The following is an 18,814-nucleotide window of genomic DNA, read 5'->3' on the forward strand; positions in this document are numbered from 1 at the left end:
TGTAGGTATTGGAATTACCTCTCTGGTACCACCCACTAGTGACTAGTCAAAGCTTATCTAGGCTCCATTTCAAAACATGGAAGGTGACTAGTTTAGGGATGGAGAGGGTGGGCTTTCCTTGCGGAAGCAGACTCTTGTGTGATCAGGCTGCTCGAGGCAGCAGGCCTGCTGCTGAGGCCTTTAAAACAACACGATCTGCTCTCCACCACATGCTCACCTGACTGCTCCTGCAAGTCAAGGGGCTGAGGCTAAACCTGGATCATAATTAACTACCGTTTTTTTTACGCAAGATATGTTACATAACGATGTTTCCATACTCAACGTTACAGCTTAGCTTATACAAAATGACACCATAGATTTTTCAACTAACCTGCTCTTGGCAATACTTTTCTCGTTTCGGGTAAAAGGTTATCTTATAAATGTTTGTCCAGTTGCTGAGCACGCCCCCATTTTCATTGACAGGGCTGTAGTGGAGCAGGTTCAGAGCTTCAAGTTCCTTGGCATCCACCTCACCAACAAACTAACATGGTCCAAGCACACCAAGACAGTCGTGAAGAGGGCATGACAAAACCTTATCACCCCCAGGAGACTGAAAAGATTTGGCATGCCGTCCTCAGATCCTCAAAAGGTTTTACAGCTACTCCATCGAGAGCATCCTGACGGGTTGCATGACTGCCTGTTATGGCAACTGCTCGGCCTCCGACCGCAAGGCACTACAGAGGGTAGTGCCAGTACATCACCGGGGCCAGGCTTCGTGCCATCCTCTATACCAGGCGGTGTCAGAGGAAGGCTGTAAAAATTGTCAGATTTCAGCCACCCTAGTCATAGACTGTTCTCTCTGCTACCGCACGGCAAGCGGTACCGGAGTGCCAAGTCTAGGTCCAAGGGGCTTCTAAACAGCTTCTACCCCCAAGCTCTAAGACTCCTGAACATGTAATCAAATAGCTACCCAGACTATTTGCATTGCCTCCCCCACCCCTCTTCTACGCTGCTGCTATTCTGTTATTATCTATGCTTAGTCACTTTAATAACTACCTACATGTACATATTACTTCGACAACGGTGTCCCCTGCACATTGACTCCGTACCAGTACCCCCTGTATATAGTCCTGCTATTGTTATACTGCTGCTCTTTAATTATTTGTTATTCTTATCTCTTACTTTATAAAAAATATATTTTCTTAAAACTGCATTGTTGGTTAAGTGCTTGTTAGTAAGCATTTCACTGTAAGGTCTACACCGGTTGTATTCGGCGCATGTGACAAATAACATTTGGTTGGATTCTACAAAAAAAAATATTGAAGCCATGTTTTGTATCGAGCGAGAGATGACTCTTGCATGTGTGTAGATCTTTGTTTTGGTCGCACTGTAACTTGCTGTCGTCTACTACTAGAAATGACTAGTTCCTGCAATGATGCTGGGAAATGCTAGATGTGTGTCGGTGAAGAACCTCCCAGCGCGGTACAAAACATGGATTTAATAGCTTTCTGTTTTTTTGTTTTGTAGAACCATCTGCAACTGGACATTCACATTTATAAGAATTTCCCCTAATGATACCACTTAGGCCTATTTATTTTTTGTGGAGAGAGACTTGGTGTGAGGTAGTGATTTGTAGTAATAAAAAAAATCTAACTCTTTTCATTAACTCAATAGTTATTATTTATTTTTTTAAATCATTCTTTTGAACTGAACAAAATTAGTCAAGATTTGTTCTTTTGACTAAATGAGTAGAAAAGTCCACAACTCCGACTAGTAAACTTCCCATCACTAGTCTGAGGTGTGGCTATTAGCATTGCTTTGAGATCATCCCAGTCTGGCGGTTTACACTAGATAGTAAAGCCACAAAGTTGAAATTGGCTATATCGTAAAAATTAATGAAAAATATTCTTAATTTAAGGTTAGGCATAAGGTTAGGTTTAAAATCGCATTTTAAGAAGATAAATTGTAGAAATAGGTGGAACTTATTGTAACGGGTTTCGTCCTCTTCGTCTGGCGAGGAGTAGCAAGGATCGGACCAATACGCAGCGTGGTAAGTGTCCATAATGATAATTTAATCAATCAAACAGAACACTGAACGAAATAACAAAAATACAAAACAAACAACCCGAAACAGTCCCGTATGGTGAAAACACTAACACAGGATACAACCACCCACAAAACACACAAAAAAAAGGCTACCTAAATATGGCTCCCAATCAGAGACAACGACTGACACCTGCCTCTGATTGAGAACCATACTAGGCCAAACACATAGAAAAAGACAACCTAGAAATACAACAGAATGCCCACCCACATCACACCCTGACCAAACAAAACATAGAAACATATAAACAATCTATGGTCAGGGTGTGACACTTATGACTTTGTGGCTGTGGTGACTGTTACAGGCTTTTGTTTGAGGTTGGTCCTATTTAATTGTGGATGCGACTGATTGGAATGATCCTCGTTGGTCAAGATGTGTTGGACCTGTCGCCTCGTTAGTCAGTCGTTAGTTTCAGGTAATATTTAAAAGCTACAGAGCCAATGCTTCAGTGGGCATCTCTTATGTTAAACAGCCTTTTATCTTGTCTCACCTGTTTGGTTTTTGCCACGTTTATTTGCACTCCCTTACCTAAGTTGGTGTGAGTTTTCTTTTCCTTTAGTTTGTCTGCGATCAGGCAAATCTAGTGGTGATCAGGCAAATCCATGGTGTAACAGTATTGCTTCCGTCCCTCTCCTCGCCCCTACCTGGGCTCGAACCAGGGACCCTCTGCACACATCAACAACAGTCACCCACGAAGCATCGTTACCCATCACTCAACAAAAGCCGCGGCCCTTGCAAAGCAAGGGGAACAACTACTTCAAGATCTCAGGGCAAGTTACGTCACCGCCGCTACCTAGCTGCCATTTCACATCGGTTACACATGGTGGGTGTTTAAGACCCTACTCGATTTTGTTTGGCCAGCACCCAGTCAGTAGGCACCCCCATGGATGCCTTTCAGAACCCATTTTAAAACCCAACCGGTTTCGTTCTGGTTGTCAGAGGGTCATTTTGTTAGTTCCCTATTTCTGTTGCGGAGCGATTTATTTTTTTATTATTTGGGAATGTAACATAACTAGTGACGACCAAGTCTGACCCTGTTTCCTTATTGGCAAGCTCTAGATGCGCTGGCTTCCTGATTGGACAGAACTGTCTAGACTGGTATCCTGGCTGTCACTGCATCATTCACTTTGAACTTGTCATCCAGACCTCTCTGAGTCCTTTGTTTTTACATAGAAATCTGACAGCGCAATCCACTGTCTCATCAGCCCAGCCAGGCAATTTATAAACTTGATCTCGACTATTAAAAGCATCTAGACATTATCTCACATTTCTTTTAGACTAACATTTAGTTTTCAACCTCTTGAGATTTGTATAAACCTTGCTCTCTGTCTCTACGACGTTTGCAACATTGTTTCAATATTCAAATGTGATTTTCAGCTGTCCCATAGTAATGAACGTGTCGGGAATCGGAACGAGACAGCCAGGCAGCGTTTCTCAGCCAGTCGAAATCATGAATCAGCTTGAATCATTTTTATGGATAAATACAAAGAAATGTCATTTGAAAAAATGTTAAACCAAATGAAGTGCAGCTAGTTTGCAGTCTTTCCAGCTTCAGTTTGAAGTGATTGTGTCAGCTGTGTTGTAGGCTAGCTCTTCTGAACAACAGTGTTCTGACAAGTGAGCACATTTTCTATACCAGGCGAAATCGTGCTTAGCTCATTTTTACGGATGCATACAAATAAATGTCACTAGAAAACAGCTTAAGCAAATTCAAGTGCAGCTCTTTTGCTGTTCTTCTGGCTGCACTGTAGTTGCCGTAGTTGCCTAGCTAGCAAGCAAGGGATAAGAACGTTGCCAGCCAGTATGGCAATGGAACATTTAGACTGAACGACTGGGTCACGTCTCCAGCAACCGAACCGATAGAATGAACGACCAGCCAACTTGAGTAGCAACCCTAGATTTGTGTCGGGACTATATCTTGTGGAAGGATGAAATAGTATGAATAAATTCATCAAAATAACGTTTTTAATGAAAATATGTCAATCATTATTTGAATATGTTGGTAACCTATTGTATAAAAGTGATAATGCCCTCGAAGCCGGTGTTTGAAGGATATATTGGCACAATTATCTAACACCCGTGCCAATATATCCTCCAAACACCGCCTTCTCAGGCATTATCACTTAATATTATGTCCTGTGTGCTTTATAGCCTACAATGCAGGCTATCAGTTGAAACAGGCTCTCTGTTTCCATGTCCAGTACAGTAAGATGTGTGAGGGGTGGAGGTTGTCTTTGTTCTGTCACAGTTAGGATCAGGGTGGAGTGCCGTTTCCTCCCTGTGTTTCCCAGGCCTCACCCTCCCCTTCCTCTGTCCGAGTCAACAGCTGCAGACAGTCTACACACACCGGACCTCCACTCAACTCTTCAGGCACCCTTTTGGGTATAGGAAGGATCCATTTGGTCACCTTTCCAATCTCTGTGATAAGATCAACTGTGTTTCTTGCTACCAGCTGAATAGAGTGAATGTTCTGCTGCTGTGTGTTTCTGGTAGTATCAGTCAGTCAACCCACTGTGGATCTGGAGTGTGTCGGCCCAGCACAGCCAGCACTTATCCTGCTTGAGTGGATTTTAGCTGACCTGCCTGCCGTGCTCTCCTTGTCAGCGGCAGACCGCTCTGCCAGAGCCTGCTGTGCCTGAGTGTATGAGAACCAGGGGAGTGTGTGTTACAGACAACTGCATTTAGCAACTCGTTCTTTGCACATCATAACCTGAATCCACTGTTTTTTGTAACTTCCTGAGGAGCTGGATGTATATGGTTTGGAGCTGGCCTCTGAACTTTGACGTTTTGTCCCCATGTGGTTTAGCAGCCTGCTGTGGGTCTCTGCGATGTCACAGCCGCCCCCAGCCACTTCCTACCTAGGGTGTTGGGATCGACTAGGGACAAGAGTTTGAGTTTTTGAACACAACCTTCTGCTTCCTCATGGCATGTTGCCTCAAGTCCCACCACCATGGAAGCTGGACCCTGAGCTCTCACCCAGGTAGACTAGCTCTGTAATATAACCTCCACGACCCTGCTTTGGAGCCCATTTCCACCTTTTGACATGTCTCCTATTCCTCCACTTCTGGTCTTTTGAAGGAAGGTTTTGTATAGTATTATTACCTCTGCCCACCAGCAGCTGGCAAATATAGTGTTTTTTTAAGCGTGCGTTGTTGTGTGAGCAGAATTGCTGTAGTAGTGTTATTGCCAGGACATCCTGTTTTTGTGGGACTGGTTGGTTGTTTTGCCCCAGCCCTACACAGTAAATATTATGTCTGCTGAATTAAAACCTCAACCTGAGAGGAACCTGGCTCACAGAGATGTTCTGTGAGAGGCCTTGTGAAGCTCAGCACCTTGTCAGTCACCTGAGCTGTTACCATGGCAGCTGGATGTCTGTGCGTGTCTCGGAAAGAGACGCCAAAGAGCGAGTCCTACCTCCCAAATAATTTTTAAAGGTGTATTTGTTAGTGAAAAATGTGTGTATGTGTGCTTCCACATAGCCTGTTGGTGTTGAAAGGCTGATAACAATATTCTCCCAGTAGGGAGGAATGTGAGACTCTTGACTGTGGGAAGCTATGGACGGAGGCCAGTGTAAGAGGGACTCTCCCTTCCCAAAGCTGTTGGTTACTTTGTTGTGAATGTGTGGAGGAGTACATGAGCTTTCACCATCACCCTGCCAAAGCACACACAGTCCCAGAGCTTTGAGCTAAAGATAATAACCTTCCTAATGAGCCTGGCCCTCCCATGTTCTTTAATCATGGTGCATATGGGTGTCAATCTAGCATAGCTAGGCTAATGTTCTTCTGCACTTTACTCTGAGTGCATATGGGTAACAGTCTAGCTCAGTTAGGCAGTAGGCTAATGCTCTAATACTACACTTTACTCGGAGTGCATGGGCCAGGCTAAACAGCAGCTTGTGCACAAGGTTTTGCTCGCCTGAGTTAGAGCTCAGCTAGGCTACTGTGAAATTGTCTGGGTTCTGGTTACCTCTGCTCTCTGTGCTGTTGTTATGTTGTAGATGCCCAGATATGGTTGTCATATTTCACCAATGTTTCTTGACTCTCCATTCTTCTCTCTCTGACTCCATTACTCCAGTTGATGAAGTTGACCACCTGCACAACACGACAGAGGGAGATGGGGACAGCACCCCTCTCCCATGCAAGGGCAAGGGCAAGTTCTCTACCCTCGGCAAGATCTTCAAACCATGGAAGTGGAGGAAGAAGAAAAGCAGCGAGAAGTTTACGGAAACTTCAGAAGGTTTGTGTTCCGGCTTCATTGTGTTTGTTAGTTTTTACGTGTTGCATTCAATCTTTATCAAACGCCTTTCAGTGTGTTTTACTGTCTCCTGGTGATATGTACATGCCATGGCCTTTTCCAGTGTGTCCAGTTCAGTCTGCTTAAACAAGACAATTGTTATAGTGGTTAGAATAATATCTTTTTTATCTGAAGATCTGTAAACTTACATCTTTGACTTCTGGAACGTGAAATGACACACTAAAATTTGAAATATTATCTTCGGTTTTATATGCTATCTGGAAGAAATCTGGGGGGGAAACTCAGTGCGTTAATGCACTGGCTTAAATTCTGTGTGTTGACGGCAGTTCTGGAGAGAAAGATGTCGATGAGGCGACCGAGGCAGGAGCTTATAGAACAGGGAGTGCTGAAGGAGCTCTCAGAGAATGGTAAGAGTGCTGCCGCTGGTGATGTCACTCACTCACATGACTCAATCAGCCAGTTCCAGTTGGCTCCCTACTCCTTCCTCCTAACATTTTCAATGTTTCTATATCTGTAAAGTGTAAGCAACATGGTGGACGCTCCACCGCTACCCTGCATATACCTATCCAGACCCTTCAGATCTACAAACATTTAAGGGTTTTGGCAGCCAAGGGGGAGGGAGCAAATTGGAAATGGCTTTATCTTTATCAGACAAAAGTCCAGGGCTATCACACCTACACAGACAGCATAGTCGATGAGTAATTCAGCACACTCAATGGCAGTTGAAGGATGGCAAATTCACTCTCATGCTCCTTTTCAACAGTATAACTGTATATTTTTGGAGGAAAATGAATTGGTGTTTTTCTTGAGCTGGGGAAAGTGGAACGAATTGCGCCCTGCAGCGAAATATCTTTTAAAGTAAGTGTGTTCTGTGCTCTTACTCACTCTGCCGTGTTGCAGAGGCCCGTTTATTAAACATATTTCCCTCCATGGCCAGAGCTCTGATCCAAAGGGTTTGGCAGTTAGGACACCTTTCTCAAACCTCTCATTCTGAAGGGGCCTGTGAAACCATGTCCAGATGCACAGAGGGAGCCAATCCAAAAGTCCATCATGTGCCCTATTTCAACAAGCCAATTAAGTTTCACCATTTATACTCAAATATGCAGAACATTTTGAGTAGAGATAATGGCTTTGTTAGATTTCTGACTAACCCCTCCCTCACACTTGGTTAGTGACTCAGTAGTGCTCGTTTATAGATCTTCTCATGTGTGAGTGACTCTGTATGGAAAGTCTCACTGCTTGTATCCATTTTTGTGACAGATGGGGACGATCCTCACAGCCTCAAACAGTCCTACGTGAAGAATGGCCACACCCTGCCCGTGGGTGGTGGTGGTGGAGGGGGCAGAGGGCAGGAGAACCAGACAAGACCCCCCTCAGACCTTGGGATGAACCCCTCAGACTTTAAGGTGAACCCAGCCTGGCTGCCCCAGATAGAGGACCGCAGGGTCCGATTCCCCCCGGATGTAGAACTCCATGGGGACCAGGGTGGCCCCAGAGGCTCCGGACAGCAGGAGGAGGGCCGGCGAGGAGGTGGAGCAGTACGATCCCAGGGGGAGGGGGAGTGGAAGTCTAACATGGCCTGGCAGGGCCAGGCGATGGGCCAGGTGCAGGGTATGGGACAGGAGGAGGGTAGACGCGGGGGCAGACTCCACCCTTCTGACGGAGACAAGCGGCCGGGCCTGCAGAAGGCGCCATCAGAGGACGGTAGGAGGAGTCGCCCTGCTGAGACGGCATGGAAACCCACCCTCCCCCGGCACGCGTCCGCAGAGGAGGGAAGGGCCCGTAGAGGTGAGCTATTAACACCAACACATTATTTTACTTTTAGATATGTGTGTATTGTTGTGACTTGTTAGATATTACTGCACTGTTGACGCTAGGAACACAAGCATTTCGCTACACACGCAATAACATCTACTAAATATGTGTATGAGACCAATCAAATTTGATTTGACACACACACACACACACGGCCTTATTCTGTGGAGTAGGGTGAAGCTGTCCTTAGACACTGATCTAAGGTTTGTGTTTTTCCCCCTAATGGAAGATTTGAAAAGGATCAGCTGATCCTAGATCTTTGCATAAGGGCAACTTCTACCTGGAGCCTGGTTTTCTGACTGCCCTCTCTCCAGTCAATCTTCCTCCTCTTCAGTCCTCTGGTTTGGCCCCAGATATAGACAGGAGTCTCGGAGCCTCTTTGCTCCCCTGAGTCCTGCTCCAGCTATGCGTCTTATTCGGGAACAGAAGGGAATAGAGGGAATAGCTCATCTTCTCCTTTCGTAATTAATGCGGCACTATCGTTTTAACCATTCCTGTCCTTAAAAGCTAATGCCTGTCAGCTCAACCGTAACCCTGCTGAAGAGCTAAAGCTAATTGATACCATTCCAGCTATTACACACTGAGCTAAATGGCCTTTAGTGTCTATTTTAGATCTTATACTCTCCCTGATTTATATCTTAATCTTCTGGCTTTCTCTCTCTCCCTCTCCTTTTCTCCCCTTTTCTCTCTCACTCGGTTTTCTCCGACCTACAGTGCCTTCAGAAAGTATTCACACCCTTGACTTTTTCCACGTTTGTTGTTATAACCTGAATTTTAAATGGATTAAATTTCGATTTTGTGTCACCGATTTACACACAATGCCCCATAATGTCAAAGTGGAATTATGTTTTTAGAAATGTTTACAAATTAATAAAAAATGAAAAGCTGAAAAGTCTTGCGTCAATAAATGTTCAACCCTTTTGTAATGGCAAGCCTAAATAAGTCACTACAAAGATACAGGCACCCTTCCTAACTCAGTTGCCAGAGAGGAAGGAAACTATTAGAGTTTAGATTTTAATGGCTGTGATAGGAGATAACTGAGGATGGCTCAAGAACATTGTAGTTACTCCACAATACTAACATAAATGACAGAATGCAAAGAAAGCCTGTACAGGAAACCTGTATTCCAACACACCACGGAGTACTATTCTTCATATTTTCAAGCATGGTGGCTGCATCATGTTATGGGTATGCTTGTCATCGGCAAAGATTAGAGGTTTTTTTTAGGATGAAAATAAATGGAATAGAGCTAAGCACAGGCATAGTCCTAGAGGAAAAACTTGGTTTAGTCTGCTTTCCAACAGAAACTGGGAGACACATTCACCTTTCAACAGGACAATTACCTAAAACACAAGGCCATAATATACACTGGGCTTGCTTACTAAGACGACCTTGAATGTGCCTGAGTGGCCTAGTTACAGTTTTGACTTAAATTGGCTCTGTGGCAAGACTTGGAAATTGCTGTCTAGCAATGATCAACTTGACAGAGCTTGAATAATTGTTTAAAGAATAATGGCCAAATATTGTACCGTCCAGGTGTGCCAGAGACTCAGAGCTGTAATTGCTGCCAAAGGTGATTCTAACATGTATTGACTCAAGGGGTTGAATACTTATCTAATGAAGATATATTATGGTTTTATTTTCCATAAAAAAAAAACTAATGTTAGAATTTTTCTTCCACTTTGACATTAGAGCATTTTGTGTAGATCATTGACAAAAAAGGACACATTTTAATCCCACTTTGTAACACAACAAAATTTGAAAAAAGTAAAGGAGTGTGAATACTTTCTGAAGGCACTATTTCCGATTTTCTCTGTGACATCAGCGTGTGATAAAGACTTGTCTATAAATAAACTTCAGCTTTGAGGAATGGCGTGGGATAAGAAGCAGGGTGGAGGGCTAGGGGAATGGGGGTTTAGTACTGTAATTACAGCACTGTTTATCTACACAGCGGATCCCCTGATAATGACAATCTCATACAAGGTTTTTGACACACACACACACACACACTCACTAGAGTGGCTGAGTGAATGGCACAAATTGGCTCAGTGCTTCAACCCAAGACTGAAACATTTATGTTTTTTAGGGATGAGATAGTATCTTTTCCATTTTTGAAAGAGCCAAACACGTCCAAAAAGGCTAGCAGTGTGTAGCGAGTTGTTGTGTGTACGGTCTTTGACACGAATGCGCTCGTGTCTCTCATGATGATGATTAGTTATTAAATGTATAGTGCTCTTTAACACATGTATGTTATGTAACATGTGTGCTGTGTGTTTTGCAGAATCGGAGAGCCATTTTGTTCCTGACCCAGATTTGCTGCGGGACACTCTCCGAGAGTCTCTGCCCCCCAAACAGTCCGTTATGCCCCCCAAGTGGCTGATGAGCTCCACCCCCGAGCCCGGCAGCGAAGGGTCACCCTCATCCCACACCCCATCCAACCAGCCTGCAACCACGTACTCTTCCTCCTCTTCTTCCTCTGCAGTTGCAATGCCTGCCCGAACTGTCTCCTCTGCAGGCGCCAACCCCCAATCTTCAGCAGTAGTGTCCTTCGCTCCATCTTCCACCCCCCAGGCGACCAAGCAGCCTCCCCTCCCACTGCCCAAGCCCGTCAACAGGGGCGTTAATGCTGCCATGTTAGGTGAGTAGTAGTACTAGTTGTGGTGGTTGTAGTAGTAGGGACCGCAGCTGCCTGTTTAATCACGGGATGGCAGAATTAGCTAATGAGATGCCAGAGGAGACCAGGTGCAGCTTGCATCAATACACACACACACACACACATTCACTCAGTGGAGCTTCCTCGTGTAACATGTAGTCACATGCATGTCTGCAGAAGACTCACGTTACATGCATAGGCGTTACTACAAGGGACATGTGCACGCATTCTATCTCACACACACACACTTTGCCACTCATCTTTATAATGCTGTTATCCCTGCGGCTCCAGCAGCTGTTCCCCAGACGATAACTTAATAAGACTGAACTATTTTAGACAGCAGCAGCAGAGCAGAGATTTTCCCTGGCATTGTACTCTCCCAGGACACCACTGACTCTGGTGGCTCTGAGCCTGCTGCTGCTCAGCTCCATACGAAGACAATATTAATGTTGTTTTTACCAGGGGCGTTTCTCGTCAGGGGAGCCTGACTTTATTCACTGTTGTTCTCTTCGAGATCTGATACGCCTATTACCTTAGGACTGTTTAAACACATTTTTTGTATATATCCCCTCTAGTTTCCTGTGTCATTTTTACATGTAGGTTGGTTGGTTTAACCTGGAGCTAGTGGGCTTGGAAGTCATTTGCCATGCGCTCGTGTCACCTATTTGCCATCTATAGTCTGTCAAGCTATTTCATATGTACGTTCTAGAATGTATGTAGACATTTCAGCTCTCACATTATGTAAACAATTCCGATGTAATAAACCATGTCGGATATGTTAAGGGGTGGCATACAATACTCTGAGCAATGGGGGTTTTTCATGATGTAGCAGGAAGGAGAAACGGCAATACGAAGTTGCTTCGCTGCATTCTTAATTTGGTACAATTACAATACGTTCCGTTACTGTCAACAATGCATTTTAGCCAGTGCATTTTGTTAGGTAATGTTCAAACCAAGGTTATCATAAACTACTTGGGAAAAGTTATCGGATACTTGTAGATTTTAAAATCTCATCCGACATGATACGGAATATGCAATCATTGCTTGCCCAGCTGCTGTTGAAACATATCAAACTGCATACGAATGCTAGCTGAGCCAGTAGTGACTTTTCAAAGGTATACCACTAGTTAATTAGGAAAATTCCTAACAGGTAGCTAGGTACAGAGTGATTACTTCACCGGCTAACCTAGAGGGCCCGAAGCTGAAGGAGTTTTGATAACCTCTTCACTTTCCCCATTGATGCCCCTCTCACAGCCCAGGCAAGCCCCTCAGACACTTAGCGCAGTACTCTAATTACACAAACCCTCTTGTGCTGGTAGTGCGTTCAGTGTAAGCATATCCACCTTGGTCGTGTTCATTAGACACCACACTTTTTTTTTTAAATGGCTGAAACCAGGAAGGACTACCTGGACTGTTTTTAAAATGTTGTGCTACGACGTGCCCAAATGAACACCACCCTGGTGTATGTGTAGTTAAGGTTAAGGTGACCAGATATTGGAATGAAAATCATGGATTTTTTTATATGGGGCTAGCTGTGCAAAAATATAAAATACAATGGTATGGAACTATAGTTAACTATCAATTTTCACTATATTCCTTTCAAATACGTATTAATTCTAACACAGAAATGGATTACCCCTCCACCGTTATCTTAGGCTAGTCATTTTAGAATCACTTGTTTAGCAGCCTGGTGGGTATGGTTGTTCATGCAGTGGTTACATGTTTGTATCAATGATCAAACGTTCTCATAAATGGTCAAACAAGTTTGGTACAGGGATAGACAATTTGTACATGCAAATCTGACTGGATACAGTGTTTTGATTATCGAAATATAAACTTCAATATCAACAGTTGCATCTTTCTTTCTGAGGGATAATCGGGGATATTTGGGGGGGGGGGGGCAGCTCTAGCCAGGGACAGGCCACTAAAATTGGGGACTGTCCCTGGAAATCAGGGATGTCTGGTCACCCTAAGTCTATACATTCAGCCAGCCTATGAGAGCGTAGTGTGTCGTGCCTCTCGTCCCCTGCCAGCCTCCACTCTACAGGGGGGTGAGAACCAGAATGACTCCCAACTGCCCCTCTACTGGTCCTGCTGGAAACGCGAGGGCGACTATGACGTCTACCTGTCCCTCCCTGTCTACCTGTGCCGGCGGGACGGCAGAGGCCTGCGGTCAGGTAAAACAAAGGATGCCCACCAATGCCCCTCTTCACTGGCATCGCCGCAGCAACGGTGCCCACCCTGTCTCTCTAACGTCTTCCCAAGCCTGCGTTGTATGTGTGGCTGTATGCCACACCCCTGTTAACGTCAACCTTCTGGTCACTTGTGTCATCATATTGCATCATCCTGACTTGAAAAGCCTCATGCCAAACGCTACCTGGATGCAACTGATGGACTAACCTATAATGGCCTGGATTGATTGCTCTCTTCTGCTCATGCCACGTTAGGCTGCATGCGCGTAACAAGGTTGAGTGAGGTGTGGGTGTACGTGGGCCTCTGACCACCATATGTGTACTACCACCTCTGGCATGTGAATGGGGGAATTACTGAGTGTCTCCTGTGATGGCTAGCTGTGTCAGCGCAGCGCAGACCAGGCTGCCCCATAAAGGCTAATCCACACATCTGCTCTGGAGCGAGAGAGGGGAGAAGGGCAGATAAAGGGCTTGACTCTGTTTAAAGCAGATGTTATAATCCAGTCTATAGCATGCTTCATGTCTGGCGCTCAATCAGTCTGCTGCTGTGATCTATTGTACTCCAATGCAGTATGTCTCCATGGCTTTGTATTTTAATGCTATTTCATGTTGACACATTCATCAGCAACTGCATCGAGCTTACGTATTTAAAGGTTTGCATGCAATCGCAAAATGTCTATTCCAGCTTGGTTGAACAGGGTTTTTTCATAATTCTCAGTTCAGAGATGCTAAGAAGCAATGGATGCATACTGGCCAATTCGATTTGTATATGGTCTGTGTGTGTTCTAGAGCATGTGTACTTATTCAAACCCTCACTGTAACCTTGATTGCCACATGCACCCGTTTGTAATGTAAGACCCTGTCGGATACACTCATGTGGACCTATGCATTCATGTGGACCCAGTCATGTGACCTGGGTTTGTGGACCTATGCATTCATGTGGACTCAGTCATGTGATCTGGGTGTGTATATCCATTCATATGCACTCACCCATGTTACTTGGGCTCGATCTTACATGTAAATGGAGACGTAAACAAGCAAGTGCACTCACTTGATCCGCAGTTGAAATCCCAGATTTAGGTTAATAAAGTAAGTGAACATGTGTGTTTGAATGTGTCACACACTCTGATAAGAAACTGTTTCTCCATCCCACAGGCAACCTCACCCAGGCCGGTACCAGCCTTGTGCCAACTAAGCCCTCCCCACCGATGCCCCCCAAGAGGACCACCCCTGTCACAAAGCGCAACCCAGAGGACCCGTCTGCGTCCACCCAGTCTGTCTCCACCACCTCCCCTTCCCTGCTTTCTCCTGAGGACCATCATAACCACTCAGCAGGCTTCCAGATGCCTCCCCCGTCCCCGCCCTTACCCAACCACATCCCCCCTTCTCCCCCCCGCCAGCATCTGCAAGCGCACTACCTCCACCACCAGCACTCCTACCAACATCCCATCCCCCAGCCCTTGCTCTTTGACCCCCCCAGCCCCACCAATGAGCCCCCCCAGCGGCCGGCCCCCGTCCCCCTGCACATCATGATCCAGAGGGCCCTGTCCAGCCCCGGCCCGGCCCAGCCACATCCCGACGGCTCCCAGCGCTCAGCTCACTCCCTGCTCTTCGAGACACCGCCCGAGTACCAGGGGGACCGCAGCCGGCCCCTAGCCGTCAGCATCCAGCCTCTGAAACTGTGAGTCCTATATGTCACTGTGGGTATTTCGTCAATGTTCTAGACTTGAGTAAAACACACACCTTTACACATTAGGTGTAAAGTTGGCAAGGACTTATGAAAGGATCTAGCCACACAATCTTTCTGTGATGCCAATGATTTATTATCAGCTCCATCAATAATGATATGTGACTGACGGCTTTTCCTATTTCTGTTGAAAATTCATCTGGTCTCCATCGCTCCATTTCTCACTATCAGGGCTGAGGATGACTACTCGGAGGAGGAGGATGATGATGAAGAAGAGGAGGAGGATGATGACGAAGAAGAGGAGGAGTATGATGGGGAGCTCCCCCAGCCAGAGCTGGAGCCACGGAGCAGGAGGTGCATGGTGGGAGAGCCCAGCATCAACGTCATCCCTGAGGGACCCAACAGCAGTGAGGAGGAGGAGGAGGAGGAAGAACAGCAGGACTTGCAAAGGGACGACAGCGACTCGGACGGGCCAGTGCTCTATAAAGATGAAGATTCAGACGAGGATGATGAGGAGGATGAGCCTCCACCCAGTATGTATCTCTGTCTCACTTGAATTGCTTTATGGATAAACATTTATACTCAGATACAGCAGCATCTTTAAAATACTGTAAAAATATATATGCCACCTATCAGACACATTTTAGACGTGAATTACAGTAGAGTGAGCTATGATGTGACTATGATCCCTGCGGGAATTTACCCGTCATTTGGCATTGTTGGCACTGCACTCTTACCAATTGAGCCACACATGATACCTATACAGTACCAGTCAAAGGTTTGGACACACCTACTCAAACATCACGGTCACCTAATAATCCCCAGTTTACAATTGGCTCTTTCATCCCCCTCCTCTCCCCTGTAACAATTCCTCAGGTTGTTGCTGAGAACGTGTTCTCAGTCAACTTACCTGGTAAAATAATGGATAAATAAAAGTGCCATGATGAAACTGGCTCTCATGAGGACCGCCACAGGAAAGGAAGTAAAGAGTTACCTCTGCTGCAGAGGTACAGGTACGAGCCTCAGAATTTGCAGTCCAAATAAATGCTTCACAGTTCAAGTAACAGACACATCTCAACATCAACTGTTCAGAGGAGACTGTGTGAATCAGGCCTTCATGGTCGAAATTGCTGCAAAGACACAAATACTAAAAAACAACAATAATAAGAAGAGACTTGCTTGGGCCAAGGAACACGAGCAATGGATATTAGACCGGTGGAAATCTGTCCTTTGGTCTGATGAGTCCAAATTTGAGTTTTGGTTCCAGCTGCTGTGTGTTTGTGAGACGCAGAGTAGGTGAACGGATGATCTGAAGCACGGTGGAGGAAGTGTAGGGGTGCTTTGCTGGTGACACTGTCTGATTTTATTTCGAATTCAAGGCACACTTAACCAGCATGGCTAGCACAGCATTCTGCAGCAATATGCCATCCCATCAGGTTTGCGCTTAGTGGGGCTATAATTTGTTTTTCAACAGGACAATGACCCTACACACTTTCAGGCTGTGTAAGGGCTATTTGACCAAGAAGGAGAGTGATGGAGTGCTGCATCAGATGACCTGGCCTCCACAATCACCCGACCTCAACCCAATTGAGATGGTTTGGGATGAGTTGGATCGCCGACTGAAGGAAAAGCAGCCAACAAGTGCTCAGCATATGTGGGAACTCCTTCAAGACTGTTGGAAAAGCATTCCAGGTGAAGCTGGTTGAGAGAATGCCAAGAGTTTGCAAAGCTGTCAAGGCAAAGGGTGGCTACTTTGAAGAATCTCAAACATTTAAATATATTTTGTTTTGTTTTAGACTTTTTTGGTTACTACATGATTCCATATGTGTTATTTCATAGTTTTGATGTCTTCACTATTATTCTACAATGTATAAAATAGTGAAAAGAAAGAACTTTTGAATGAGTAGGTGTGCCCAAACTAATGACTGGTACTGTATATCTTTGTATACCTGACTACATCTCTCTGTGGTTCTTGTTCAGGTGCTTTGGCCAGCAGGGTCAGAAGGAAAGACACTTTAGCTTTGAAACTGAGTAACCGACACGCCCCAGAGAAACATACTCGAGAGGACAAGTCCAGCGGTCACACCGAACGATGCACTCCGGGACACACACCAGGACACACACACCAAGGGTCAACAGGGCTGACGTGGCAGAGCAGGGAGCAATGGGATGCCATACGCACACAAATAGGCTCTGCACTCACAAGGTAATAGATAAAGCCCCAGAGTCTCACTATCATTTTCTTGTCGCTCTTTCCTCTTCTCTCTCTTTTCTCTCCACATATACACACACCAAATCTAGCACAAGGTTGATGTGATATTGATATTCTAACTTCTATCCTCTAGGCGTCTCAGCCAGAGACCCAGTGCAGAGGAGCTGGAGCAGAGAAACATCCTTCAACGTAAGTCTTTCCAACTCCCCATCACAATTTCTTCGACAGGTGAAAGCTTTATGGTGGAGGCGTGGAGCCCTTGCCTTCACCTGTCTGATCATGTCTAATCAGAGACCTTGAAGGGAGGAAGGAATAATGCACTTTTATGGAATTAGAATGGGGCCTAGGTTTTCACCTAATCACTGATCAATCCCCACTGGTATTTCTCTCTCAGTAAGGATTCTTATTATTTATATAAATGAGGCCACATTCCAAGAGCATGAGGCCACTTATCATCGTGGATTAGAAGAAAAAATTATGTCAGTGTACTTTTGTATTTGTACCTTTTATTAAGTCCCATTGGAAATTCAAATTTTTGTGAAAAAGACAACAATTGCACAATTTGGTGAATGTCTGTACAGGGTTCTAAACATTGGTTTGACTCGCTCTCTCTCTCTCCTTTCCAGCCAAGAACCAGGTAGACAGGCAGGCAGAGGTCCGAGAGATCAAACGTAGGCTCACCAGGAAGGTAAGACCAGTGACACACGCACCACTGTTACCTGTAATAAGATAGTTCTCTCATTTAACAGAACATTTACATACAGAGGATTAACTAGAGTGAATTGTTATAAAACGAGAGAAGATGGAAGGTAGTCTTCTTCAAGGGAGACTGGCAATGAGGCGCTTTATCTACTTCCCCAGATTCAGATGAACTTGTGGATACCATTTTGACTCGCAAAACTACCTCTAACTTCCTTCATACTGAACATAATTTCATCTGACTCTGGGGAAGTAGATAAAGTTCATCATTGCCAAAATCCTGAAGTATCCCTTTAACCTGTCTAGCCCCAGCGTTCCGCTAGCGGAACTCCTCCCACATTCCACTGAAAAGGCAGAGCGCGAAATTCAAAATATATTTTTGAGAAATATTTAACTTTCACACATTAACAAGTCCAATACAGCAAATGAAAGATACACATCTTGTGAATCCAGTCAACATGTCCGATTTTTAAAATGTTTTACAGCGAAAACACCACATTTATGTTAGCTCACCACCAAATACAAAAAAGCACAGACATTTCTTTCACAGCACAGGTAGCATGCACAAAGCCAACCTTACTAACCAAGAACCAACCAAACTAACCAAGAAACAACTTCATCAGATGACTTATAACATGTTATTCAATAAATCTATGTTTTGTTCGAAAAATGTGCATATTTGAGCTATAAATCAGTTTTACATTGCAGCTACCATCACAGCTACCGTCAGAAATAGCACCGAAGCAGCCAGAGTAATTACAGACACCATTGTCAAATACCTAAATACTCATCATAAAACATTTCTGAAAAATACATGGTGTTCAGCAAATGAAAGACAGGCATCTTGTGATTCCAGCCAATATTTCCGATTTCTTAAGTGTTTTACAGCGAAAACACAATATAGCATTATATTAGCTTACCACAATAGCCAGAAACACAAGCTATTTACCAGCAGCAAAAGTAAGCGATCGTAACAAACCAGCAAAAGATATATAATTTTTGACTAACCTTGATAAGCTTCATCAGATGACAGTCCTATAACATCAGGTTATACATACACTTATGTTTTGTTCGAAAATGTGCATATTTAGAGCTGAAATCAGTGGTTATACATTGTGCTAACGTAGCATCTTTTTCCCACAACGTCCGGATATTTTTCTGACACTCACATATTCTGACCAAATAACTATTCATAAACATTACTAAAAAATACATGTTG

General features: G+C 44.7%; 1 protein-coding gene across 5 annotated transcripts in view; it reads left to right on the top strand.

Moving 5' to 3' along the window:
- The window catches only part of LOC129837480 (phosphatase and actin regulator 4B-like), a 67,686-nt gene that overhangs the window by 45,725 nt on the left and 3,147 nt on the right, over positions 1-18,814 (top strand). For 2 of the 5 annotated variants that reach the window (XM_055903678.1, XM_055903676.1), the window contains 10 exons: positions 6,158-6,319; positions 6,664-6,744; positions 7,598-8,125; positions 10,434-10,790; positions 12,839-12,982; positions 14,153-14,678; positions 14,916-15,217; positions 16,665-16,890; positions 17,030-17,085; positions 17,523-17,584. In XM_055903678.1, the coding sequence (XP_055759653.1) occupies positions 6,158-6,319; positions 6,664-6,744; positions 7,598-8,125; positions 10,434-10,790; positions 12,839-12,982; positions 14,153-14,678; positions 14,916-15,217; positions 16,665-16,890; positions 17,030-17,085; positions 17,523-17,584 (2,444 nt within the window). Of the gene's footprint in view, positions 1-4,889; positions 5,064-6,157; positions 6,320-6,663; positions 6,745-7,597; positions 8,126-10,433; positions 10,791-12,838; positions 12,983-14,152; positions 14,679-14,915; positions 15,218-16,664; positions 16,891-17,029; positions 17,086-17,522; positions 17,585-18,814 lie in introns of all 5 variants that reach the window. The other 3 variants (XM_055903675.1, XM_055903680.1, XM_055903679.1) reach the window with 3 other exon arrangements.

This window comes from Salvelinus fontinalis, chromosome 38 (genome assembly GCF_029448725.1).
Source record: "Salvelinus fontinalis isolate EN_2023a chromosome 38, ASM2944872v1, whole genome shotgun sequence".
Classification (NCBI taxonomy): domain Eukaryota; kingdom Metazoa; phylum Chordata; class Actinopteri; order Salmoniformes; family Salmonidae; genus Salvelinus; species Salvelinus fontinalis.